The 27,000-nt window shown below is 36.7% G+C and overlaps 1 protein-coding gene across 10 annotated transcripts in view; it reads right to left on the bottom strand.

Annotated features, from left to right (window-relative positions):
- Positions 1–1,453: 1,453 nt before the first annotated feature.
- The window catches only part of PLCZ1 (phospholipase C zeta 1), a 50,700-nt gene continuing 25,153 nt past the window's right edge, over positions 1,454–27,000 (bottom strand). For 6 of the 10 annotated variants that reach the window (XM_027594476.1, XM_027594479.1, XM_027594480.1 and 3 more), the window contains 8 exons: positions 25,058–25,207; positions 21,762–21,992; positions 20,137–20,284; positions 15,906–16,022; positions 14,639–14,811; positions 6,931–7,063; positions 2,376–2,525; positions 1,454–1,593 (listed from right to left, as the gene is read on the bottom strand). In XM_027594476.1, coding sequence (XP_027450277.1) covers positions 1,508–1,593; positions 2,376–2,525; positions 6,931–7,063; positions 14,639–14,811; positions 15,906–16,022; positions 20,137–20,284; positions 21,762–21,992; positions 25,058–25,207 — 1,188 coding nt within the window. In that variant the 3' untranslated portion in view covers positions 1,454–1,507. The remainder of the gene's footprint in view (positions 1,594–2,375; positions 2,526–6,930; positions 7,064–14,638; positions 14,812–15,905; positions 16,023–20,136; positions 20,285–21,761; positions 21,993–25,057; positions 25,208–27,000) is intronic. The other 4 variants (XM_027594477.1, XM_027594478.1, XR_003519960.1 and 1 more) reach the window with 4 other exon arrangements.

Raw genomic sequence — 27,000 nt, 5'->3', positions numbered from 1 at the left:
ACCTGAAGCAAAAGTGAGAAAAAAAATTGTATATATCCTTTTTTCTACCTCATTTCCAATCTTGATGGTATAAATAAGAAATAGAAGTTTATCCTGCTGCAGAATTAGTGAACTCTTGCAAAACTCACCTGATCAGAGTCTTTAAATCTCATGGAATTCCAGATCTTCAGAAGACTTTAGGAGTTTAGAAAGGTTAAAGCCTCAGGTCAACAGGCTGAACACCCCACCTGCTATTAGACTGAACAATAGATGATTTAAAAAAGATCTTTTTATTATCTGGCAAAATAAAAGTATCCCTTTGAGAACTGGCTGTGTCTCTGCACTGGGAATAGGGTACCCCACTCTTAAATCTAGAACGACCACAAGGGAGTATCTGGGTGACAATGCATTGGGACTTTTCTTACTACTTATGGCTTGGGTATTTGAATTCCCAGTGGCATCTTTATTTTAAATATTTGGTTCTGAGGGTAAACCATAGTAGTAAAATATGGTAGTTGTGTTATTTTATATTTTTCTGGCCATCAAGAGAGAATGCATTAGTAAACATCTTGAAGTCATTTTTGTTATTTTAGTTTTAAGTTCAGATTTAATTTCAACAAATTAATTCTGACCTATGAGGGTCCCCTAATTAGTCAAAAATTGTGTTGCATACTTTTGCCTCAGTCCCATGCAACAATGTGGTAGAATAAGTATTAATATGCCCGTTTTTTTAAAAAGAAAAGTTAATAAGGAACTATATTATTCTACATACAACGTTTAGTAAATCAAAGTGCTGCTGATGGCGAGAAGCCCAGCATATGAAATGGCACGGGAATCTCATCTCTGACCAAAGACAATCTTCAAAGTACATCAGCACAGGCTCAGAAATAGTGTGAATTCAGAGATCCCAGCACAGAAGTTCGCAGAGTAGATCTCTTCTACAGATACGGAGATTAAACACGGTTTGATTGCAAATCAATTTCACAGGCACTCATAAAAATGTCTGTGTAATTACAGGGTACCAAATCCAATGCCCAGCATCTGAGAACTAGCCCGAGAAGGCAGGGGCTAATTACTGCCTAGGATATAAAAGGGCACAGAGCACCTGGGAATCTAATTCTAGTTCACTACAACATGCAGCAGTGGGTGTCTAGAAGTTAAAACACTCTTAGATTTCACAGTTCTTTTTACTGATAAATATTTGCCAACATATCTTATATAATCAGACATATTTTAAGAGCTTGTAAGTTCTATTCATTTACAAGCAAGTTGCAAGACCAGCCTCAGCAGCTGAGGGGCTGGAGAACTGGGCTGCAAGAGAGTCACATTGTCGGGACCCTCTGAACTGTTTTGCTTTCTTTTTTTCTGCTGTTCTATTTTGAATATTAAAGGGGAATTTGCTCAATATTTCTGTTTTTGTAAATAATCATTTTTCTTTATGTTTTAAAAAAAGAAAAAAGGTATAGACGTTCATTTTGGCTGTTTTATTACGATGTACAGCCAATGATCTGCCAGGTACTATTAGTTGCTATCTGACGTACCACACATAAATAAACAGTGCAGCCGGCTCAAGACTCTCACCCATTTTGGAAAACAGAGGAACACGACGGTAACCTGCAAAAGGAATCATTTCTAATTAGGACAATAAAAATAAACCAGCAGTGTTCTCGATAGTGTTACCAAGAACCTAGCTTTGCTAAGCGTATGTAAATCTATAACTGCATAGTTATATTCGGCTTGTATATTAATTTCCTAGAAAAAAGAAAATATCTGGTTTCTGTTCTGACTTCTTATTGCCTAACACTGAGCACACAGCTCACACTTCTCCTCCCTCAAAGTGCAGTGTGCTAAATTGGCCACCATCCTTCTGCTGCGGAAGGACTCTGTTTCCAATGTACAGCTCAGATGGTGATAGAGAAGTAAACACATTGAGACAAGGTAATTGGGGGAATAGTATAAATCACCCCTGCAAGGTGACTGCAACATAAAGGCAGCTCTGAAAGAGTCAAGAAAGAATGGTCTTGGGCTCCCAGGCTCTTCTTGGGCTGGCAGAATGAGTCATTGCTTTTCCCTTCTCTTTGATTCCCATGCTTTATTTCTTTGTGGTAGTCATGACTACTCTTAATTGAAACAAAAGAGTGATGATCCATGTAAAGAAATGCTCATCCATGCCAAGTTTGTCTAATTTATCTTCCTAGCGATCCCAAACCACAATCCCACCTTCCATATGAGAACACGTTTCTAGAATATACCACTGAGAGAAAATATGTGTCAATGCATAAAATTTCCTTTACATCTGACTGTTATGGGTAGAGTTATTTAGTGTATACATGTGTGTCTTTGGTAAATGTAAGTTCTAATTGTTAGCACAATCATCTTACTTTTTGGAATATTACCTTTGTTCATGCATAGAACTGGTAACGTATATTGGCCAAGAAATTCATTTCCAGTTATTAAACTTTGATTTTCAACAACAAAACGTATCAGAGCCAATTCTGGCACCTGAATAATGAATGTGAATGTTTCATTCCATCTTGGACAAAAAGCTGAAATATAAAGGAAGATATCATCAAAGAATCATAGACACTATCTCTAGGGAGTAATGCATGGTATCTGTTCTCTGAAATTTTTCTCTTCAACACTTAGTAATATTAACAGCTTATGTTTTAGAGCACTTAAATTTTTCACGCAACCAATGAGAAAGGAATAATAATGACAGTAACAAAAATTATTGGGTTTTTAGTATTGCTGGGCAATATGATAAGAACTTTAAGTAGATAATCTCATTTCATCCTTACAACAAACCCATCAGGGTTATTAGTATCCACATTTACAGATGAGAAAACTGAGCCAGAAAGATGTTACATAACTTCCTCAGGGTTTCACACACACAGCCATTAAGTGGCAGGACAGGAATTCAAACAAATGGAGTCTGATTCCAGAGCAGAAACATTTCATCACTAGGCAATATGACTGCTGTGTTTAGGCATTGCCCTAACAAAGGAGTTAAATAACATCATTTTTCTATACGAGCTCCTATTATGGGAAGAGCTCCATAGACAGTTGTTGGCCTGAGAGCTAAGTGCTCCAAAGCCAGCCTTTGATCCTTCTTTTGGATAAGTGCTCATTTTAAAGTCCCAAGTGGATGAGTCATTTAGATCTCCAGCAAAATAATCATCCCAAACAACCACCTCTTGCCAAATAAGAAATCCAAATTGTGTCACAATATGACCCAAATCATCCAATACTTAAGCATAATTTAATGGAATCAAGAAATTCACATCCAGATCAAATATACAGTCTATTTAGATTCAGAGAAAAATAATATGCATTGCTTTCATGTACAAAGGTAATGCTATGCTTGCTATGTCGATAGGTTTTGTTCTTTGAGTTACCTTTCCAGAAGTATGAAAGAATTTGTGACTAATTATATTTTCTGTTTTCTGTGGTGCATCTGTGGGCACAAGCACACATTTACCAGATAGTAATCCAGGATGCAATCTATGCCCATGAAAATATTAAACCAATTGACTCATGCTGGTATAATGAATGTATTGCCTTTCCTTAAGAAAAGAAATAATTCCATGGAGTGCAGGAGTCAATTCTTTTTTTTTAATTTTTTTATTAACATATAATGTATTATTTGTTTCAGGGGTACAGGTCCGTAATTCATCAGTCTTACAAAATTCACAGTGCTCACCATAGCACATACCCTCCCCAATGTCCATCACCCAGCCACCCCATCCCTCCCACCCCCACCACTCCAGCAATCCTCAGTTTGTCTCCTGAGATTAAGAGTCTCATGGTTTGTCTCCCTCTCTGGTTTCATTTTGTTTCATTTTTCCCTCCCTTCCCTATGATCCTCTGTCTTGTTTCTCAACTTCCTCATATCAGTGTCAATTATTTATAGACTCTTTAAAATGTGCACAAAATTCTGATTTATCTTCCTCCTCTATCCCTACTTCATTATAAACTCTCACACACACAAACACACATAGATCATATGTATTATACGTGAAAACCCTTTTAGGGAAGAAAGAAGAAAGAGAGAAAGAAAGAAAAAGAAAGAAAGAAAGAAAGAAAGAAAGAAAGAAAGAAAGAAAGAAGAAAGAAAGAAAGAAAGAAAGAAAGAAAGAAAGAAAGAAAGAAAGAAAGAAAGAAAGAAAGAAAGAAGGAAGGAAGGAAGGAAGGAAGGAAGGAAGGAAGGAAGGAAGGAAGGAAGGAAAGGAAAGAAAGAAAGAAAGAAAGAAAGAAAGAAAGAAAGAAAGAAAGAAAGAAAGAAAGAAAGAAAGAAAGAAAGAAAGAAAGAAAGAAAGAAAGAAAGAAGGAAAGAAAGAAAGAAGGAAAGAAAGAAAGAAAGAAAGAAGGAAGGAAGGAAGGAAGGAAGGAAGGAAGGAAGGAAGGAAGGAAGGAAGGAAGGAAGGAAGGAAGGAAGTAAAGTAAAGAAAGAAAGAAAGAAAGAAAGAAAGAAAGAAAGAAAGAAAGAAAGAAAGAAAGAAAGAAAGAAAGAAAAGAAAGAAAGAGAGAGAGAGAAAGAGAGAGAGAGAAAGAAAGAAAGAAAGAAAGAAAGAAAGAAAGAAAGAAAGAAAGAAAGAAAGAAAGAAAGAAAGAAAGAAAGAAAGGAAGGAAGGAAGGAAGGAAGGAAGAAAGAAAGGAAGGAAGGAAGGAAGGAAGGAAGGAAGGAAGGAAGGAAGGAAGGAAGGAAGGAAGGAAGAAAGAGGAAGGAAGGAAGAGAAGGAAGAAAGAGAGAAAGGAAGGAAAAAAGAAGAAAGGAGGGAGGGAGGGAGGGAGGAAGGAAGGAAGGAAACCAGGATAACAATTTGATAGTTACAAGTATAGTTTTCTCGGGCATGACCAAAACTGAAGAATTACTTCCACACCTTATCCAAATGTGATCTTTTTCCTTCCAGACTCTCATTTCTCTTATTATACTGCAATTACTCTAGGAGCTAAGCCATCTTAGAATCCCTCTTGTCCAGCTGTCTAGACTTTTATTCCTGCTAGTCTTCCTCATATAAATCCTCCACTCCTTTTCTGATGCCATGGGCCTTCTTTGACTGGAATTCCCCATCCTCTAGCCATGAAATCATATCCTGACTCTATTTGTTATTTCTCATTTCTCTGGCATACACTTCTTCCTACCAAATCTGCAGAAACAATCTCCCTAAAACTCAACAATGTTAGTGCTATATCCCTGTTCAAGAGTTTTAATTTTGTTCATTTTCTACAGAAAAGAAATTACCTAACATCTTATCATGGCTTTCACAATTTTCCATGGCCGTCCCCAACATAACTTTCTCATTTCATCTCATCCTAATCTTTAAGGACCCTGTCTGTATTCCACCCATATTAAATTTCTGTATTTTTCCCTAGCATATTTGAATTTAGTCTTCTCCAGGTTTTAGGGCTCATATTATTCCTTTTGCCTTCAATGCCTTCATCCTCAATCTCTGTAAAAAATTCTATTCATTCTCCAAGAACCATCTCCAAATTTGCCTGTTCCACTACAATTCTCATATTTTCCTTAAAACACTAATGACTCTATCATAATTGTTTTATTGTATCTCATCTCTCATGCCAAACTGCGAACTATCTACAATAGAGTTGATCAGAACATACATAGTAATATGTTTAATAAACAGAGATTTTGTTTTTTTGATACTTATCACCAGGATTCTAATAAAACAGGCTATCTATTGTTAGATAAACCAAATTTAATTTCTGTAGGAATAGTTCCATAAAACCCAGGGACATAATCTAAATTCTAATGGGAGCTAAAATCATATTATGAGAGGTGCATTGAATAAATAAATGTTCTGTGCATTTTGTCATGAAGATTCAAGCAAGGGGATGAAGAGAACAAGAGATAGGGTACTATAAGCTTCCTGACATAAGCAGTTACCATTTCGTGACACCGCCATTGTAGTATGCCTTCAACTCTAAGGCATGCCAAACACTGCAGTGAGTCATCACCAATATCCCTTCCCATAGATAACCTAGGATGAAGTAGCCAAAACTTCCCACATCTTTTTTCCATACCCTTTGCACTAGGGGGACACTGGAGGAATATTCGGGGTGTCAGTACAAGGGGCAGATGGTGGATATTATTGGAGATCATCACCCAAGAAAAAAAAGACTAATACAACTGCACCTGTTTTTCCATCAGTGCCATTTAACCTGGCACATATTTCCAGACTCACAAGTGAAGCCCACTCTATTTTGGGAATATCCACCCAAAGAAGATTCTAGACTCAAGAATCAGTTCCTAGGTCTCCTCCAAGACGAGCCTGACTAAAGGTCAATCCCAGGAATCTACACTTTAATATCCTTAATGATTTCAACCTCAATGAAGATGTGACGCTGTCAGTAGCGTATTATATAAAATATCACAGGATGCTGGGACTGAAAATCTTACCCAAGTCATTTCTTCCATTCCTAAATTTCCCTTCTGGCAAAAATGACTGAATTATGAATCCAAATATTGTATGAGTAGGTTTCTATGGCATCCTTAGCCAGAGCCAAAAGCCACAGACCTTTGATCTAAAATGCTTCAAACAGTGAAATAAAAATGGGTAACATACTATATCAGAATAATCATACGTTCTTTATTTTACACAAAGGTTAGAAGCTAAGTAGATTTGCAGCCATCAAAATGTCCCTTTAATTCAGCAATATGGGAAGAAACATGAATTTTCATCAAAGGGAAAAAAATAGTAATTTTTCAGGTCAGATAAATTTTTGTATCTGTAATCTGAAAATATATCTAAACAACACATTGAATCACTATCAAATTGTTTTGGCTGCATATAACACTTTGGTCACCTTAAACCTAATTCAAAGCCCTTGCCTTAGGAATAATAAAGATGTCTCAAAACTCTATCACTAGATAAATTTTAAGCTTTCCAACAAGAAGCCTAGTAGAAGTTCAATAAAAATATTTTAGGAGCTCACCATTTCTTTTAATTACACGAGTCTGCCGTTTCACATGATCATTTGGAACACCAAAAATTTCTAGAACCACTACTGTGTCAGCTTTGTTAGATGATGAATGGTTACTGGGAGGTAATTGGATACCACTGATGAGCTGCACAAAAATATTTGAATGCAAAAATTTAGCAGGATATCAAACTGCATAATCACATAATTTCAAAATAAAATATGTATTCCAAAAAAATGAGACTCTCAGCTCCCACAAAAAATTAAAAGTAGAATATAACACAAATTTTAAAATTTAACTCTTATCCTCAAGTGTCAGTAGGTGAATACTAGGAATATGTCTATATCATTCCATTTTACTAATATATAGTTATAGTAAAATTCACATTGAGATTTATAGTTCAACATTTTTTTTAATTTTTAAAGTCTTTGTTATAGTCGTTATAAGGCATTGTTTAAAAGTATTGTTATAATCATTGTTTACTGTAATTCAGCTTGAATTACTCTGAAAACATGAACTATCTTGAAATTCATACTGTATGTAAACAGCTAAAAATTAGAAACAATATTAATAGTACTTCTGAAATGTAAGAAAAAACACTGCATAATTTTCCTATAACAGTATTTTTTTGATAGTATAATTTATGTTTGGATAATTTATGATAAAATTTTATATTGTCTATTATTGTCAGTATTATCGTAAGTAATTTGAATCCGACAAAATCAATGATTTCATACGTATATTAGGGACTGGGTATCAGAAGAACACAAAGTAATTAACAATAGTTTCATTTAACCTTGTATTAGTCAAACTAGCTGTTGAAGCAAAGTTTTGTCTTACTTTAGGGAACAAAGTCCAAACAAAAAAACACTATTTCAAAGTGCACTAATTTGTAAAATGTATTAATATAAAAATTCAGGCATAATTTCAATTTCTGAAGATTATAATAAAAAGGAACAAATAAATAATTGTTTGGAAAAAAAAGAAAGGAAGAAGGAAAGAAGAAAGGAAGAGAAAAAAAAAGAAACAGAAGAAGTGCCAATGTATAATTTTTCCTTTCCTACATCCACACATTATAACATTAGCTGGAAACCAGAGTGACTATGTAAATATTTAACAACAACTATGAAATGGGCATTGATCAATCAGCCTAATTAGACATCAGGGTAGTTGGAACATTGGTCATAATCAATAAGTACACTGATACCAGAGCCTCCCAGCTGAGTATCTCCTCCGCAGGTAATTGACCCTTACCAATATGGAGAAGGTTCGGCTTTGGTGCACCTTGTGTCAAAAAAAAAAAAAATTGGCTGACAAAAAAATAATAATAATTGAATATGAGAACTGAAAAAGAATTTAGAGTCTATTATTCAAATACTTTTTACACTCTGAGTCACAGAGCCCTTCCAGGGGCCACCACGGAGATAGATGTCAAAAAGAAAACCCTTGATGGTCAACTAGAGTACCTCTGCTTTCATCTATTGGCCTTATGCATAAGATTTTGAACTTAGAAAATGGTTGTATTGTATTTATAAGTTTGAGAATGATTGACCTAATCCAAAACTCATAATTTGCAGATGACAGAGATTAAACCAGAAATGCTGAAATGTCTTCATCAAGGACGTAAGCTAATGGTAAAACTAGGTCTTTTGATTCCCCAGTCATGCCTTCCACAATTTGTACAAGTTGGATTCAAAGCTCTCCAGGACAATCAAAGCAAGAGAGAAGGACCCACATGGCTATGGCAGCAGTTGGCCAGGAAAATCATTAATCCTGCCTGTTTTATTACCTACATCCCTATATGCCACTTACATCCCCATATGAGACCCTTCAGAAACAAACAGGTGGCATTTGTAAACATCTGTGCATACTAGCTACCTTCTCTCTTTGCTTTCTCAATAAAAGAGCACATCTGTTCTCCTTACTATTCCTAACTTGCAAAAGAAATCATTCGATTAACTTACATATATTGAGCATATACTTTGTGTCAGACATTGTGATAAGACTTGAACAAAACACAGTCTTTATCCTTCCAGGGCCTTCAGACAAGCGGGGGAGAAAGACAAGTCCAAGTAAATAAATGAGTACAGACATACCTCATGTTATCAAGCTTTGTTTTACTCTATTTTGCAGATATTGCATTTTTTTACAAACTGAGGGTTTGTGGCAATTCTGCATTGAGCAATTCTATGGGCACCATTTTTTTCAACAGCAGTTACCCACTGCATGTTTCTCTGTCACATTTTGGTAACTCTTACAGTATTTTGAACTTTTTCACTATTATTATATTTATTATGGGGATCTGCGATCAGTGATCTTTGATGTTACTGTTGTAATTGTTTGGAGGTGCCATGAACCATGCCCATATAAGACAGCACACTAATACATGTGTGTGTTCTGACTGCAGATGGGGTGGAGAGAGCAAGAGAACTACAGTCAGAATTGGAGCCCGAAGATGTGACTGAATTACTCCAATCTCATGGTCAAACTTGAACAGATGTGGAGTTGCTTCTGGTGGATGAGCAAAGAAAGTGATTTCTTGAGCTGAGATCTACTCCTGGTGAAGATGCTGTGATGATTGTCGAAATGACAACAAAGGATTTAGAAGACCACATCAACGTAGTTGACAAATGGTACCACAGCCACCCTGACCTTGAGCAACCACCACCCTGATCAGTCAGCAGCTGTCCACATCCAGGCAAGACCTTCTACCAGCCAAAAGATTGTGACTCACTCAAAGCTCAGATGATGGTTAGCACTTTTTAGTGACTAAGTATTTTTAATTAAGGTATGTACATTGTTTTTTTTTAGACATTATACTATTGCACATTTAATAGACTATAGTATAAACATAACTTTCATATGCTCTGGGAAACCAAAAAGTTCATTTGGCTTGCTTTATTGTGATATTCACTCTATTGTGGTGGTCTGGAACCAAACCTGCAATATCTCTGATGTATACCTGTATAATACATATTATGGTATAGGGTGTTATGGAAAAACAAAACTACAAAAAGAAGCCTAACTATTTTAGTGTAGGAAAAAAAAAACTTCTGAAAAGAAGTGATCCTTAAGTCTTGAAAAATGAGTCTGAATGCAACAGGAAGGTGAAGGATGGAAGAATGACCCAGTCAAATGAAAAAAGCATATGTAATGCGTGGAGGTGTCATATGGTTACAGAATAAGGTGCAAGACTAGACGTGGAGAGAGAAGAGCCTAGAGAATTAGGCTAAGCCCTGACTAAGAAAGCAAGCAGGACACCCAAAGAAACATTAAGTAGGCACGATGAGATTAGCAGTGGGGCACAATGTCTCTGGGCAATTTGGGGAAGATGAATCAGAACTGAGACAGGCTATGTGAAAAACCCTTAGGAGGCCAAAAGAATAAATGTAATGACAGGTAACAAATTCCTTTAAAAAAGGGGGAGGGGGGTCAGTGGCAAATGGCATCAGACCAAGGGATTGGGTAAGGACGACATTTCTAATTAATAAAATTTAGAGATGGGACATGGGAAGTGACAGATGTGGAAGAGAGGAATGCTTCCCAATTTTCTAGCCTGAATTAATTGACACAATGAATTCGATGGAGATCATTGACATTTAAAGAAAATAAGATTAGACTAGGAAGGGACGTTCAGCCTTTAATATGTTAAGCTTGACAGAACAAGGATTAAACAGGTAAGGATGTTAAGTAGGATATTTAAAATATGTCTTTACATTCCAGAAATGAAGTCAGATTGAAGATTTGAGCACTCTTGGTAGTTGAAACCATGAATGTATATAAAAGGACACAAGGAGAATATTTAGTTTGAGATAAGGATTAAGAGAAAGCCTTAGCCTAACAGACACATGAAAAAATGCTCTACATCACTTGGCATCAAGGAAATACAAATCAAAACCACAAGATATCGCCTCACACTGGTCATAATGGCTAAGATTAACAAGTCAGGAAACAAGAGATGTTGGTGGGGATGCGGAGAAAGGGAAACCCTCTTGCACTCTTGGTGGGAGTGCAAGTTGATGCAGCCACTCTGGAAAGCAATATGGAGGTTCCTAAAAAAGTTAAAAATAGAACTACCTATGATCCAGCAATTGCACTTCTAGGTATTTATCCAAAGGATACAAAAGTAGTGATTCGAAGGGACACATGCACCCCAATGTTTATAGTAGCAGTGTCCACAATAGCCAAACTATGGAAAGAGCCCAGATGTCCACCGACAGATGAATGGACAAAGAAGAAGTGGTGTATATATATATATATATATATATATATATATATATATATATATATGCTTACTTTGAGTAGTATTCCATTGTATATATGGATACATACATACATATATACAATGGAATACTACTCATCCATCAAAAAGAATGAACTCTTGCCATTTGCAGCAACACATATGGACTAGAGGATACTATGCTAAGCGAAATAAGTCAAAGAAAGACAAATACCATATGATTTCACTCATGTGCAACTTAAGGAGCAAAACAGATGAACAAAGGGGAAGGGAAAAAATAAAATAAGATTAAAAACAGAGAGGGTGGCAAACCATAAAAGTCTCAACTCTGGGAAACAAACTGGGGGTTGCTGGAGAGGAGGTGAGTGGGGGAATGGGATAACTGGGTGACAGGCAGTAAGCAGGGCATGTGATGTAATGAGCACTGGGTGTTATATGCAACTGATGAATCACTAAATTTTACCCCTGAAACTAATAATATCCTATATGTTAACTAAATTGAATTTAAATTAAAAATTTTTTAAAAAAGAAAAAGCCTTAACAACATAAATACTTCAGAGGCAGTAGAGTAAAGGAGCCCACATATTTGAGAAAGGAAGAATCACTTGGGAAGAAGAGAAAAAAAAAGAGAGAGAGAGAGGGAGAGAGGAAAACCCCAGACGCACAGCAAGGAGATTTGTGAGGAGTAGGAGGGGACCATACAAAGTGGCTGATTCATCCCTTTTTCTCACTAGAACAGCTACTACAATGACTAGATTAGGTGTTTAGAACAATGTAGGCTTTCGCGTTTTTTCATTCACACAAAAAAACAACAGGGAGACACTGGTACAAATGTGGAAAAACGTTGAAATACCACCCACCTTATAGGGGCTAAAGAGATCAACAGAAATTTAAAGGCCCTAAAGGAAGTCAATGGAACTTAAAATATTAATGTATACTTTCTAGCTTATATCATAACCAAAAAGTAAAAGAAAAAGTTATAAATCTTTTAAATTTTTGTATTAAAAAAATACAAAAAAAAAGGGCGCCTGGGCGGCTCAGTCGGTTAAGCGGCTGGCTGCCTTCAGCTCAGGTCAGGGTCCCAGGATCCTGAGATTGAGTCCCACATCGGGTTCTCTGCTCATCGGGGAGTCTGCTTTTCCCTGTGCTCTCCCTCTCTCTCTCTCAAATAAATAAATAAAATCTTAAAAAAATAAAAAATAAAAAAATGCCAAAGTTACGATAATATTTGCAAAGTAAGCTTAATGGAGAATATTTTGCTGATCCTAGAAAGAGTGCCAACTAATTGATTTTGGGCAGCACCCAGTGCTGGAGGCAATTTCTACTATATGCCCCTACTTTTCTACCCTATATGTCCCTACTTTTAAAGTCACAAAATCCAGGGCGTGTGGGTAGCTCAGTCAGTTAAGCATCCTCTCTTGATTTTGGCTCAGGTCACGATCACAGGTTTGTGGGATCGAGCCCCATGTCAGGCTCTGTGTTCAGCACGGAGTCTGCTTATCCCTCTCCCCCACCCCCTTGCTTACACTCTCTAGCTCTCTTAAATAAATAAAATCTTTAAAAAAAAATTTAGAGTCACAAAATCCCTAAAAACCAAGGAAAAAGTCAGCTACATACTTCACTGGTACTGTTTCTCTCAGGGGCTGAGATCATTTCTTTCTCATTCAACTTTGCTCTACTCTCTTTCCACGTTAATCTCTGGAAGACTCTTAAATCTCCATTCTCAGCCAGGACAAAAAGGCTAGGGCCAGAAGTGGATGAAAGTGGTCCCCCAAGTCCTGTGACATCAGGACAGTAGAGGAAGGAGCCGAGAGAGGAAGGCTTATGAAGGGCATGCAGTCTGGGTTAGAACATCTCCTGCAGTCTGGGTTAGAGCATCTCCTGCACTCTGACCACCAGGGCGCCAGAGCAGGGAAGCTCCCACCAGCCAGGACAGCCAGCAACACTCCCCTCAATCAGAACAGCAAACACAAAAATCCTCGCCAGGGACAGCAATACAAGTACCAAAATTCCAGAACAGAATCTGAAACGGTTCATACGGTTCTAGGAGCAATCAGCTAAACCAAGAGAGGGACAAAAGAGCCCTACCCACCCAATTTGTTACAAACCACAGGTTTGTAGATACAATCTAAAATAGAATTGCTGGGGTGCCTGGGTGGCTCAATTGGTTAAGCATCTGCCTTCGGCTAAGGTCATGATCCCAGGGTCCTGACTGAGCCCCACATCGGGCTTCCTACTCAGCGAGAAGCCTGATTCACCCTCTCCCACTCTCCCTGATGGTGTTCCTTCTCTCGCTGTCTCTCTCTCTGTCAAATAAATAAATAAATAAATAAATAAATAAATAAATAAAATCTTTTAAAAAATAGAATAGAATTGCTTATAACTAAGTGGAGAGAAAAAAGCTAAGGGCTTTTCAGAAGATTCAGGGACATTTTTAAAAAAGGAAATAAATAGAGCACTTAAGTTATAGAAAAATAAGAAAGTTTTCAGAAAGTCTATACTTTTTGGAAACAATAAATTTTAGACAAATACTTTTGCTCCCAATAAAATCACACAGAATCTAAGAAGACAGGGGTTGGAGGGGTGGGGAAGGATGCTGGATAGGATACAGACAGAAATAAAAATGAAGCAGAATGAGGTAACTAAAAATTGGAGGGGAGAAACTGATAATGCAGGAGAAAAATTCATATCTACATTAGAATCAGTAAAGAATAAAATCAAATATGGAAAAAAACCAAAGGCAGGAAAAAAGAGAGTGATAGAGTTGATAGGAATTAGTAAACATGCAGGCAGATACTCAAGAAAAGCATATGGATAACTTTGGGTTTCTAAATACTAATCAAAGAATATTCAGAGACAAGGGGCAAAAATCTGAAACTGTGAAAGTCTAATTCTGGAGATTAATGACAAAGCAAAGAGCTCCTAAAATTTTCTAGTAAAACTCTATAAAGTTAAGGAGGGAGAGAGTCGCATATCTACACTAGTGGGCTGAACTCAGACTTCTCTATCACAATATTAAATGCCTAAAGACAATGGGATAACATAGACTTTGGAGAGGAGAAGCTTTCAGCCTCAATATTTCTATTCACAAGCAGGTAGTCATTCATGCAAAAAAGTCAACAAAAAGATTTTTCAGATATGGAGCGATACCGAAAAAGATGAACAGAAATTTTTTTAAAAGATTTTATTTATTTATCTGACAGATAGAGAGAGAGAGAGAGAGAGGGAACACAAGCAGGGGGAGTGGGAGAGGGAGAAGCAGGCTTCCCGCCGAGCAGGGAACCCAATGCTGGGCTCTATCCCAGGACCCTGGGATCATGACCTGAGCTGAAGGCAGACACTTAACGACTGAGCCACCCAGGCGCCCCAAGATGAACAGAAATTTAAAGGACATTAAAGGAAATCAGTGGAACTCAAAATATTAATGCAGACTCTCTAGCTTCTATAGTAACCCCCCCGAAAAAGAAAGTTATTCATCTTACCCTTATCGTAAGTGTAACTGGATCAATGTCTTTTGGTGTTTCATTTGGATTAAACTCTGTTTTAATATCTCTTAGGAAATGTGGTTTCAAGATATATCCAGAACAACCATTATCCAAAAATTTCCCATTTTGAAGATCCATAGGCAGACCAGGGGTCTGGAAATTTAAGGCCACTGTGAGAAAAAAGTATTTCGATATTGTCAGGAAAGAGAGGGTACATCTAAAGAAACACAGCTCAAAGATTTACTGAAACCGAATCATGGATTTTATATGTCCAAACATTGTAAGAGTGAGCGTCATTAGCCAAATAATTGCTGATTTTTAAACATGTCTTCCTGCTATGTGTATATTAATGTATGAAGATGAGTTTTAATTTTTAAATCATTTTATAGCTTTGGTTTAAACATCCAAACGATACACAGTATAGATTACAGAATAGCAATGTGCAGGTCAGATGACATTCAGGAAATAGGAGAATAGAGAAAATCAGTACACTTAATGCCAGAAGAAAAGATATGAGTATATTTAAAATTTTCAGGCCCAAAGAGATACTGTAATCACTTGAAGAGGAAGTGGGAAACAAGCAGAGCAATAATTGGTGTTAAAATATAGAAGTCCCTCCGTAGAGGTTGGTAAATAGCCACTATATGCAGTATCATCCTCCACTCCCCTAACACTCCCTCACCCACCGACCCCAACCCTACTCTCTCCCTCCCTCCACAAACCAATGGGCCTTGCCTCGAGCCAGGGGCAGAGGGGTTCACACCTGGCACCCTCTGACTGGTTAGTGCCTGTGCTGTAACAGCAAATCAATTTGGAATAGGGAGAGTCTGGTAAAGACAAGTAACAGAGCCACAAAATCTCATTCATTTTTCAATACTGTGAAGGCAGAAGCCGGTATAAAGTATAAAAGGAAGAAGTCCCTTGATAGAAAGAGGCCCTTAGCAAATCTTTCAAGCAAAGGATTTGATATTCACTGTCCTCTTACGTCCATTTCGATGTCTTTTTTCTCTTCCTACACATCCAATGCCAACTCTTCATGAATTTAACTTCCATGCCCCTAACCCTCACTTAGAGTTAACCTCTCTGACCCATTTAGGAATAACTTCAGCTCTTGAAACTAATGATTCATCATTATTGCCTGACCCTAAAACACCCAGGGCCAAAAAAATCTACTTGGGAAACTTTTCATAAATCTTTCATTAATTCACAAAATGAACTTATTTTATCTTATTTTTGCAGAAACTCACTATTCTATATAACATACCCATTTGACAACCTATATTCCAAAAATCTTGAGGATTAAAATTAGAGGAGTCTGCTCTTGTTGCTTTGGGATAAATTCTGGTAATGAACTTGCTGGTGTGAAGAATAAACTCGTGGCCTAAAAACATATATATGAGAACATTGTGAAAGCTTTCAAATAATTAAATACACTGCTATGCTTCTATATATTATATAATTCTACAATTGTTTCAGTACTTTTGATACGTATGTCTTAGCAAAAATATCTGCAATTCATGGAAATCAAAATAAATCCATGCCTTTGTTTGACAGTGTAATTCACTGTTATTGAGAAGTTAATAATTGTTTATTATACAATTTTATGTATATTAATCATTCACTTGAGAAAAAATGATTAATATATTTGTTTTCACACCCAAATTAATCTCACTTTGACATAAGAATATATAAAATTTCCAAATAAAATGTAATCATGTTTTAAAACAAAAGTTGCATCTTTCTCCATTTTGTCTTTTTTTTTTTTACTTTGGTTTTTGCGTTAGGGCAGAATCACATGTAAGTCATATAAAGATATATAATGCCATCCAAATTAATCCAGTTGAATAACCAACAGGTTATTAAGGTTCAAAGGGATGTTAAAGTTATTCAGTTCAGCTCCCAACCCTAACCACCACAGCATCTTCCCTCAAAATTCCTTCAATCTCTGTTTGCATCTCTCCATTGAAAGAGAATTTGCTACCTCCCAGTACAGCAGTCCCCCTTTATCCGTGGTTTTGCTTCTGGTGGTCTCAATTACCTACAATCAACCAGGGTCTGAAGCAGATGATCCTACTTCTGACAAATCACCAGAAGTTTGCTAGTACCCTAACAATGCATCACAACGCATGTATCATTCATCTCATCTCATCAGGTAGACATTTTAGCATCTCACATAATCACAAGAAGGGTGAGTGAAGTGCAATAAGATATTTTTGAGAGAGATCACATTCACATAAGTTTTATTACAGTATATTGTTACCACTGTTCTATTTCATTATTAGTTATTGTTGTCAATCTCTGTGCCTAACTTATAAATTAAATTTATCATATATATATGTATAATAAAAAAAACCTAGGGGCTCCTGGGTGGCTCAGTCGTTGAGCATCTGCCTTTGACTCAAGTCATGATCCCGGGGTCTTGGGATTGAGCACCGCAATGGGCTCCCTGCTCCGCAGGAAGCCTGCTTCTCCCTCTCCCACTCCCCCTGCTTGTGTTCCCTCTCTCGCGGTGTCTCTCTCTGTCAAATAAATAAGTAAAATCCTAAAACAAAACAAAACAAAAAAACATAGTATATATAGGATTCAGTACTCCACAGTGTCAGGCATCCACTGGGGGTCTTGGAATGTGTCTCCCATGGATAAGGGGACTACTGTAGTTCTGATTATTTTCAAATATTTCCCTTACTGAGATAAGGTCTATACTTATAACACACACACACACAGTCCATTTGTTTCTCTATTTTTTATGTTTCTACTTATCTATTTTTATAAGTTTCTATTTATATATGTTCTATTTAAATCACTTGAGATTCAAAACTCATTTGTACCCTTTACCATTGGACACCCTTCAAATTTTTCAACATAGATTTCGTGTTTCTCCGAGGCTTTTATTCTTTCACTAAGCAGGTCCTTTTCCCACAACTACTCCTGCTAATATGGTGACCAGTATTGGGAGAAATGGTTACTGCCTGGGGCCCACTACATTTGCTGGTCAAACTGGAATTGAATTGATGCCACCCTCATTCCACATACTATTCTTTAGGAAGCGTTGTCAAGTAAAGAAATTATAATTGCTGAAGTTAATAATTATAATCAACTTCATCAGCTCTCAATTTTAGAAGTTATACACTCCTTGAGAGAAAGTTTATTTTGAAGCTACTCATGTATAAAGGCACCATGTTGTCCAACTATCATGATCCCTTATCCAGCCCTAAGCAAGGTATTTATCTTTTGGTAAGATGTATACTCTTCTGGATCTTAATTTTTCCTATCTACAAAGTGATAAACATGCATGATCACTAAAGACCCTTAACATAATATGATCTAGTTACTTCTGAAATTGACCTTTAGAAATTAAACACACTATGTTACTATAAATGCAATTTATGTTCATCTTAGAATGAATTCTAAAAAATAAGAAATAAAACTATATATAATCTCATCACTTAATTAATAACCAGTAACCTCTTGGTATATATCTTTCCACTCTATTGTCATAGGTATATTCTTATTTTTTAATTGAATCATATTGTTTGTTCCCTTTTATAAACTTCCTTTTCTTTTACTTAAAAATAACATAAAAAATCATTCCATTTCAATACTATTCACCTACTACATTATTTTTAAATGACTGAAAAGTATCCATGCATATAAATAGTTGTTTCTTATTTTTCTGCATTATATAATAAGTAACATTTAAGTTTTTAATAATAATGGACATTCTGGGTGCCTGGGTGGCTCAGTCAGTTAAGCATCTGCCTTCAGCTCAGGTCATGATCCTGGGACCAAGTCCTGCATCAGGCTTCCTGCTCCACAGGGATCCTGCTTCTCCCTCCCCCCTCCCCCCACGTGTTCTCTCTCTCTCTCCCTTTCTCTCTCCCAAATAAATAAATAAAATCTTCTAAAAAATTTTAAAAAATAATGATGGACATTATCTTAGAGTACACCTTTGCCCACATCATTAATTATTTATCATTGGATTTTGGTGCAAGAAAAATGCCCTATACTCTCTCCAAAGAAATGGTGATGCTGCACTTTATGACTCTACTCAGAACTGCCCAGTACCTTTTCAAATTTTGAGCAAGTGTCTAATACAATGAGAGTGAGAGAATTATAACAACTTTTGCTGTGCTCAGAGGGCTTGTCCCCTTGAGAAACAACAAAAACTATCCAATAATTTGAAAGACTAGAGACTAGCAAAGTAGGTCATTCAAATTCAAACTCGGTTGACAATACTCACAGTAAGAAATATATCTTATATCACACCCAACACACAGTACACACACATAATTATTTCATAAAATAATACTCTTATTGCATCTCCATTATTCTATTCTATTCCATCCTATTCTACTCTGTTATTTTAACGGCAGTGGTTCAGATTTACTGAATTGATTTTTGGTCATAATCTACAGCTTAAAAAACAAACAAAAAGGCCCTAAAATATCCAGAGCCAGTTTGAAGAGATGAGCTGAATTATACCTCAAAACCCTTGGGTGCCAGTGGCCAGCCCAAAGAGGTTAACCAACAAATATATCGGACTCTGCATTTCCAAACAGCCAACAGCTGTTTTGAGTCAGTTGCAGGTGCTGGTTCACCTGCCATAGTGTTTCTACACAGGATGGTAGATTGCATTTTTTAAGAAGGATTTGGAGAGTCACTTGACTGCTGAGTTAACTGCCCATCCCTTTCCCCCCGCCTTTTTAAGTTCAGGTTATCCCCCACCATATAAGGCTGAGAATAGGGTAGAGTCGGCTTCCCATTCTCTTTCCAAGGCCTTGTTGCATCTTTGGCTCTAGCAACAGAATAATCCACCTCGGGTTCAGAATCAGAAGACAGTGAAAAGATGCGGAGACCAACGGTACCACTGAAGATGTGAAGGGACAGTGCATACTCTGTACAGCCATCTGGCAGCCTGGCGTGGATGCCATGTCCTCCTTCTCCCTCACCTTGGACACACAGCCTCTAGGTCTATTTAATTGTCTACCTCACGTGCCTACTGAGTCCACATAGTTCACCATGGCTCCCTCTACCATGAGCCCTCATCATTTCCTCCCCACAAGGAGTCTCGCCTTTACGCTGCTATCAAAGGCATCCTTCAGAAACACAGAGGGGATGGTGTGACTCCTGAGATTTCAATCCTGTTCACCTTTGATTTTAGGACAAAGTTCACATTTCTTGTGATTTGGCTCTGCCTACCTCTGCAGCCTTGTCACTCATCACTCTCCTCTACAAAGAGCTCACCAGGGCCCCACCCACAAAACTGTCCACACTGGACATTCTCAATCAAAATCTCAGGACTTAAAGAAGTCAATTAAACAAGTTCTGTGAAATCACTTATTGTGATTTGAGGCATATAGCCTTTTTTAATTACATTAAATACGTTGAAAATTTATGAGAATATAGTTTTAGAAATGTCACTGACCAATCTTGACACCTTTGCAGTGAACTAAAGTTGTTTAAACACTTCATCTGTTTGAATCATAAGAATTTACCTTTCAACTTTGAAAGTTTTCGGGCTTCTGACTCCCCAATAGAATTACTTTCATTAAATTGCTGATACAGTCTTGAATGCTGAAAGCTTATGAACTTCTCAGCTTTGGTATAAATGACAAGATCAGATAGGGCCATAGCCACTTTTACCTATGTGGTACAAAAATAAAATGCAGCAATTTCATGTTTTTGCAATAAATCATTTGAAAAATTCCTCTTCCAGTAAAGAAAATATACTTTCAGATCAATTATATGAGTCTTTTCATAACATTATCTCCTCAAAAACCATTTGGAATTCATCAATGTGATTATTTTTCCTGATGGTAGTATTTAATGTTAACAGGAGACAGCATACATTTAAAATCCCAACTACTGTAGTAAGTATTGAAGATGACAATTATTACTATTTCCTTTTCCCCAAAGATCTGTTTATTCTTGTGAATTTTGCAACTTGAGGATATTTAGTCATGAGTAAGTGTATGTCCAATATGATCTAACATTTGGGAATAACTTCTGCTGTATGGTACACATTTATTCTTTTACATGCCAGCAACTAGACCTTCTACACCTCTGCTATCCCCTTCACAAGTTTTGTTTTGGGAAAACATTCCTTGCCCAAGCTCAATCCATGGGCTTAAGTGTTGATAATGTGGCTCAAACCTGGCTAATCAGAGCTTTGCAGTTCCCTAGCAATAGCATTTGACTCTGGGCTGTGCCCATAACTTGATTATAGCCAATGCCCAAAAACATTTGCTTGGTCATGTGAGAGATAAGTAGGTCTTCCATTGGATTGAGCCTGAAAGCATCTGAAGCTAAAGCTTTGGAGAAGTCTTGCACCGATGTAGAGAAAGTGGATCCAAAGTTAGAGAAAGTTCTGTGGACTTTGCTTGAGATATTATACCACGTCCTTCCTGAAATCTGAACCCCTTTCCCTGAACTTTTCATTGATGTGAGCCAATTACCTAATTCACATTTTACTTAAACCAGCTGAATTAGTTTAATGTCACTTGCAACTCAAGATACCTTCTTTTGTCATGCTAATTTGTGTACTTATAATACTATATATTATAATGGTGATTTTCTTGTCTCTGAGAGTATGGTCTCCTTGAGGGCAGAAATATTATGTTGTTTATATTTTGTACATTGCACAATGCCTAGTACATAAAAATGTATAAAATTGGACCACTAAGAAAACGTTAAAAACAGCCAGGAGCACCTGTGTGGCTCAGCTGATTAGGGGTCTGACTCTTGATTTCAGCTCAGGTCATGATTGCATGGGTCATGAGATCAAGGGCCTGTTGGGCTCCAGGCTCAGTTGGAAGTCTGCTGGAGAGTCTCTCCCTCTCTCTCCCTCTGCCCCTTCCCCCACTCTTGCCTTACTCTCTCTTTCTCTCAAATAAAGAAATAAATTTTAAAAAATAAAATAAAAACAACACAGGAAAAGATATAACTTTAAAATTTTCTTTTCCCATGTTAATTTTTTCCAAACAAGTTTTAAATGAAAGACTAGAATTTTTATGAGAAAAAGATTTTTCCCTCCAAAAAAAAAAATGTTTAATTCTCTACCAGTAAGAAAATAAAACAACTTTTCAATCACTTGTAAGATTTTCATAAAGTATCATCTCACCCTCCTTCTCCTGAAAAGTGGTAATCCAGCTGCAATAATTGCCCCTGGTTCCTTCTGTGAATCGTCTTCTAAAATAGCCAATGCTTTTGATTCTTTGACTTCATCGTCCACATCTTGATCTATCTCTTCATATTCCTCTACCTGACCATGCTTATCAGAACCTTTTCTTTCACGGGTTTCCCTTAAGGATCCTATTTTCTTGTTTCTAACTAATATTTTGAATTTTAATGCCTACAGAAACGATTTGAAAGAGAGATACAATTACACATTTATAGGGAAGTTTGCATTTGAACAGTCATTGAAAAGTCTTTCACCATGTTTTCAGTTAGCCCACAGTAGTAAAATATGTAAGAACTCCATCTTTTTCCATACTCCTATAATACCATAGAAACCAGTGATATTATAGTATCGACTAAAATTTACCTCAAAATAAGCCTGTTATATGATTGGGATTTACTATGGCTCCATTTGTTTTACTTTCCAAAAATTCCTACTATTTTAAAAAACTGACATACATGAAAATTATATGTGTATATATATACACACACATATTGTATATATGTATAATTTTTATATATTTATTTATAATATATTTTCTATATTTATATATATATTAAAATGCTTGAAATGCTATAAAAGAATGTTACAACTTCTGGTAGTAAATGCTTCAGATCATTACTCTGCTACCCAACATTAAAAAGTATTAAATGAGATCAGGTATTCAAAAATGTCTATTGTAATGTTTGACACCTAGAATAGACTAAATTTAAGTTAAAGATTTGCAAATCTTCTTCATATTTCAACTGTACTGGCCACAAGCATCATCAACACAGTATTTCCTGTCCATCAAAACGAGGATCATGGCAAAATTGACCATCAGAGTCACTCATTCTAAATCCAAAGACTTCCAGTTCCCTTCTTTCACTTATTTATCCCTGCCCTTTTCAACTATTAATTAATTTACCAACGTACTTTTTTTTTCTAAGGAGGCTCCACACCAAATATGGGGCTTGAACTCATGACCCTGGGATCGAGAGTTACATGCCTTACTGACTGAGCCAGCCAGGCACCCCTATCAATGTATTTATTAAATGCCTGCTATGTTTAATATATAATACTGCTGAAATCTGGACTATGAAATAAAGTTCTTTTCTTCAAGGAGCTTTGATTTGTCCATTCCCTTTACTATCCTCAGGTACCCACTCGAATTACTCCATCACGTTAGACCTTCTCTCTATTACTATGGCCCTTATATTACTCTCTAATATGGAGCTTACCAAAGTGCACTATACAACCACATGCATCAAAAGTATCACCTGGGCTCAGTCAGTTAAGCATCCAACTCTGATTTGGCTCAGGTCATGATCTCAGGGTCATGGAATCATGCCCTGCGTCGGGCTCCACACTGAGTAAGGAGTCTGCTTGAGATTCTCTCTCTCCCTCTCCCTCTGCCTCTCCCCCTGCTCTCTCTCTCTCTCTCTTAAATAGATAAATAAATCTTAAAAAAAAAAAAAAGCATCACCTGGAGTGCTTGTTAAAGGAACAGATTCCTGGGATTTACTTCAAAATTAAAGAATCAGAATCTTGAGTTGTGGGGCTGGAATTATGCCTCTTTAACAAGTCTCTAGGCAATTCTTTTGTACCTCAGTGACCGAGTGAGGAATGAGAAAACGACTCTATCTCTAATTCCTCATTTAGTCATTGGAAAGCATCCCCTTACTTTAGTACAGAAACAAAAATGTTAATGAAAACTACATATCCGCAGAAAGTTGATTTATAAATAGGAGGAGGAATCCTATTCCTAGAAAACTATACATTGTTATAATTTCCTGAATTAGACAATTAGATTAAACCTTAGATTACATCTTTGATTAGATTAAATCTTTGATGGTATGTTTCCAGTACTTTTCACAAGGTCTTTAATCTCTTTTCTGTCATAACTGCGCACATTTAGTTGTGAGCATTCTTATGGGGTGAAAGAGTCAGTTTTTCCATCTGTTCAATTTTTTTGTTCATTTCAATACTATCATGAGTCTTAAACTTCTCATCACCAGTGTCACAACATTCATCTTTAAATTTTCCACTCATCTAAATAAAATATGGAAAAATATAAAGGAAAATATTCAAATATTACAAAAGCACTGCTCTAAACACCAAAATGATGACACATCAAAATGAAACTAGTGAGTGTTAGACAATACTATCATGTCATGCAAAAAAAAAAAGTTCACTCGTCTATCACCTCATGAAATTTGGGATGAGAAGACTAGGCTGGCAGAGGAAACTAAGAAAGACTGGCCAGAGAGGAATGAGGAAAACCTAAAAAATATGGTATTACAGAAGAAAGTGTTTCAAGGAAAGGAAGGAGGCTTCCCAGCATTGAATGTTGTGAAGGAAAAAAGTCAGATGGTGACTGAAATAAGTCTGTTAGAATTTACTGGTAGAAAAGTCTCTGATGACAATGAGAAACTTACTGAGGTGCAGGTGGAGGAAGCCCATTAGGTTGTGAGGAGATGAGAAAGTGGAAATTTAGGTTGAAACAGAGAATAATAAAGAGATAGCTGAAGAGAAATCGAAATCATGAGGCTAGGGTGGGAGTGCATTTTTAAACCAAGTATTTGAATATGCTCAGTTGAAGATGGAAAGGGTCCCATAAGAGACAGAGAAACTGAAAAGAGCAGATTAAAAAAAAGGGGGGGGAAGGGAAGGGGCACCTAAGTGGCACAGTCAGTTAAGCATCTGACTCTTGGTCTTGGCTCAGGTGGTGATCTCAGGGCTGTGAGATTGAGCCCTGCATGGGGCTCCACACTCAGTGCAGTCTGCTTAGAGTCTCTCTCCCTCTGCCCTCCCCCAATCTCTTTCACCCTCTCTCCCTCTCAAGTAAATAAATAAATCTTTTTTAAAAAGGGGGTGGGGCAAGCCACCCAGATGCTAAGGAATTGGACACGGACTCTATTAATAACCCAGATCTTTGCCTCTTTCTTCGCCTTTGCCTATAAAACATAACAAATTCCTGTGGCCTAATATTAACTGACTTGAAATTTTGGACTCATGGGGTATGGTACACAATAAAAATGAGAGTTTTTACCTATATCTCTATATATTCTCTTTATCAACATACATTTACTTAGATGCTCACGGGAACATTTCCCAGGCAACACATTGCAAAAATACACCTCTATGCATCATCAAAACTAAGCATTTTCATTGATCTCTCACCCAGTTTTATGGATCAATATAATAGTGACATGCTTTTTCTTTTTTTATTAACCTGAGCTTCTCAGACAAAAGGTTACCTTTGGTGAAGGTAGTTTGTCTGGAAAATCATCAAGCATATCAGAAAGCAAGGCATCTCCAAAAACAGACTGCAAAATGTCTGCCATCACTTCTTGTTGGGAAGGGGAGCAGTGGTTCTCTAAAGAGAGCACCACTGGGTAGTCAGACGTCTAAAAAATTAACCATTGCTACGTTATTGATCAGAATGCCTCAACGATTTTCATGCAATTAATAGAAACAGTTCGTCTATTTTAAAACTTACATTCAATGTTCTGTACTTTTGCAAAATAAGTATTCTTTAAACTGAAATTACTTTTGATTTTGACATAACAGGGAACATTAAATCTGTATGAAAAGGAAGATTATTACTATTTATACTAGAAATATAGGAAACAACTGAAGCATCCAACAGTAGGTATTTGTTTAAATAAATTATGTCACGTCCATTTAAAGGAATGATGTAAGTCTGGTAAGAAGGAGGTCTGCTATAGAAAGGTATCTATGATATTGTCTCACGAGGAAAAAACCAAGTTGCTAAAGAGTAATATTCTACATTTTAATGTTTTAAGCATATATATATTTGCTTACCATATATATATATTTATTTAGATATTTTTAAATGTGAAGGAAACTTTAACACAGAGAAGTTAGAGGAGATGTTAATTTTCTACTGTTTTAGTTTCAAAGTCTATAATCAAAACTCATGGCTTTATAATTAGAAACAAAGATAAAGATAATAATAAAGAGAATCTATTAAGTAAAGATGGCTTTACAAAGATGTTTTCTGCCGTTTGTCACCACCGTAAATTTGAAATGTGCCACAAAATAGAGAAACCACATTCATTTTGGAGTCTCGTTTAAAATTTTCTTTATTTTGTTTCCTATATACTTATCGGGACACAAATTTACCAACTTGTAAACAAACCAAGGACATGCAAGGTCTGTTGCATTATCATAGACCTTTGAATAGGAGATACAATATCCTTCCTTTTTAATGTATGAGTATATTGGTTTTTGTGGCTGCTGTAGCAATTGACCACAAACTTGGTTGCTTGAAGCAACAGAAATTTGTTCTTTCATAATTCTAGGGGCCAAACTTTTAAAAGCAGTTTCATTGGCTAAAATGAAGGGAGCAGCAGGCTCTAAGGGAGATCTATTCCTTCCCTCTTATAGCTTCTTGTGGTTGCCAACTTTTGTTGGCTTGTGGCCATATCACTCCAATCTCTACCCCTCATCTTTAGGTTGTCTCCTCTTCTGTGTGGCATTTGGGCCCACCCAGTCATGCTGGATAATCACCTTATCTCAAGGTCCTTGATTTCATCCATCTGCAAAGACTCTTTTTCCAAATAAAGTAACATTTACAGGTTCCAGGAAGTAGAACCTTTGTGGGCCCTTATTCAGCCTACTACAATAACCTCATATATACTCACATACATATAAATGCCCTAGTCTAATATCAAGAGAACATTGTAAAATTTTTTCCCAAATATAAAAAATGATTTTGAAAATAGGCAAAGTGATGGCCTCCAGACAGATTTCTCAATTAGACCCTGACACTCACTGGGGAAAGTTCATCTTTTTTGGGGGACAGGGGGGTCTTCTGTGGTCTTTGGCTCCACCTTCAGGGAAGGTCCTCTTGTCTTTTATCCTGGGCCACATTTAAAGTATGTATTGAGGAGTTTGCTTTCCTTAATACCAGGCTACCTTTGCAGCTCACTTCTTGACCAAGGGTTGTTTTAAGGCTCACCTAAGAATCACACTTGTGTTTTATTTTGCCATGTTGTATCATGTTGTGTTTTGGCAATGTAATTCCCTTAAAATGTTAGACTCCTCATATATACCCACAGTTCTTTCCTAGTCATAATTATCGTCTATTTCATTTTATTGCTCTCTCTTCCCCAAATCAATGGTGACTATCTTGAGTAGAAAATTCAACCTTTGTAGAGAAGAGCACAGAGAGCAA

The sequence above is a fragment of the Zalophus californianus genome, chromosome 9 (assembly GCF_009762305.2).
Source record: "Zalophus californianus isolate mZalCal1 chromosome 9, mZalCal1.pri.v2, whole genome shotgun sequence".
Classification (NCBI taxonomy): domain Eukaryota; kingdom Metazoa; phylum Chordata; class Mammalia; order Carnivora; family Otariidae; genus Zalophus; species Zalophus californianus.
This window is presented reverse-complemented; position numbering and strand designations above follow the sequence as displayed.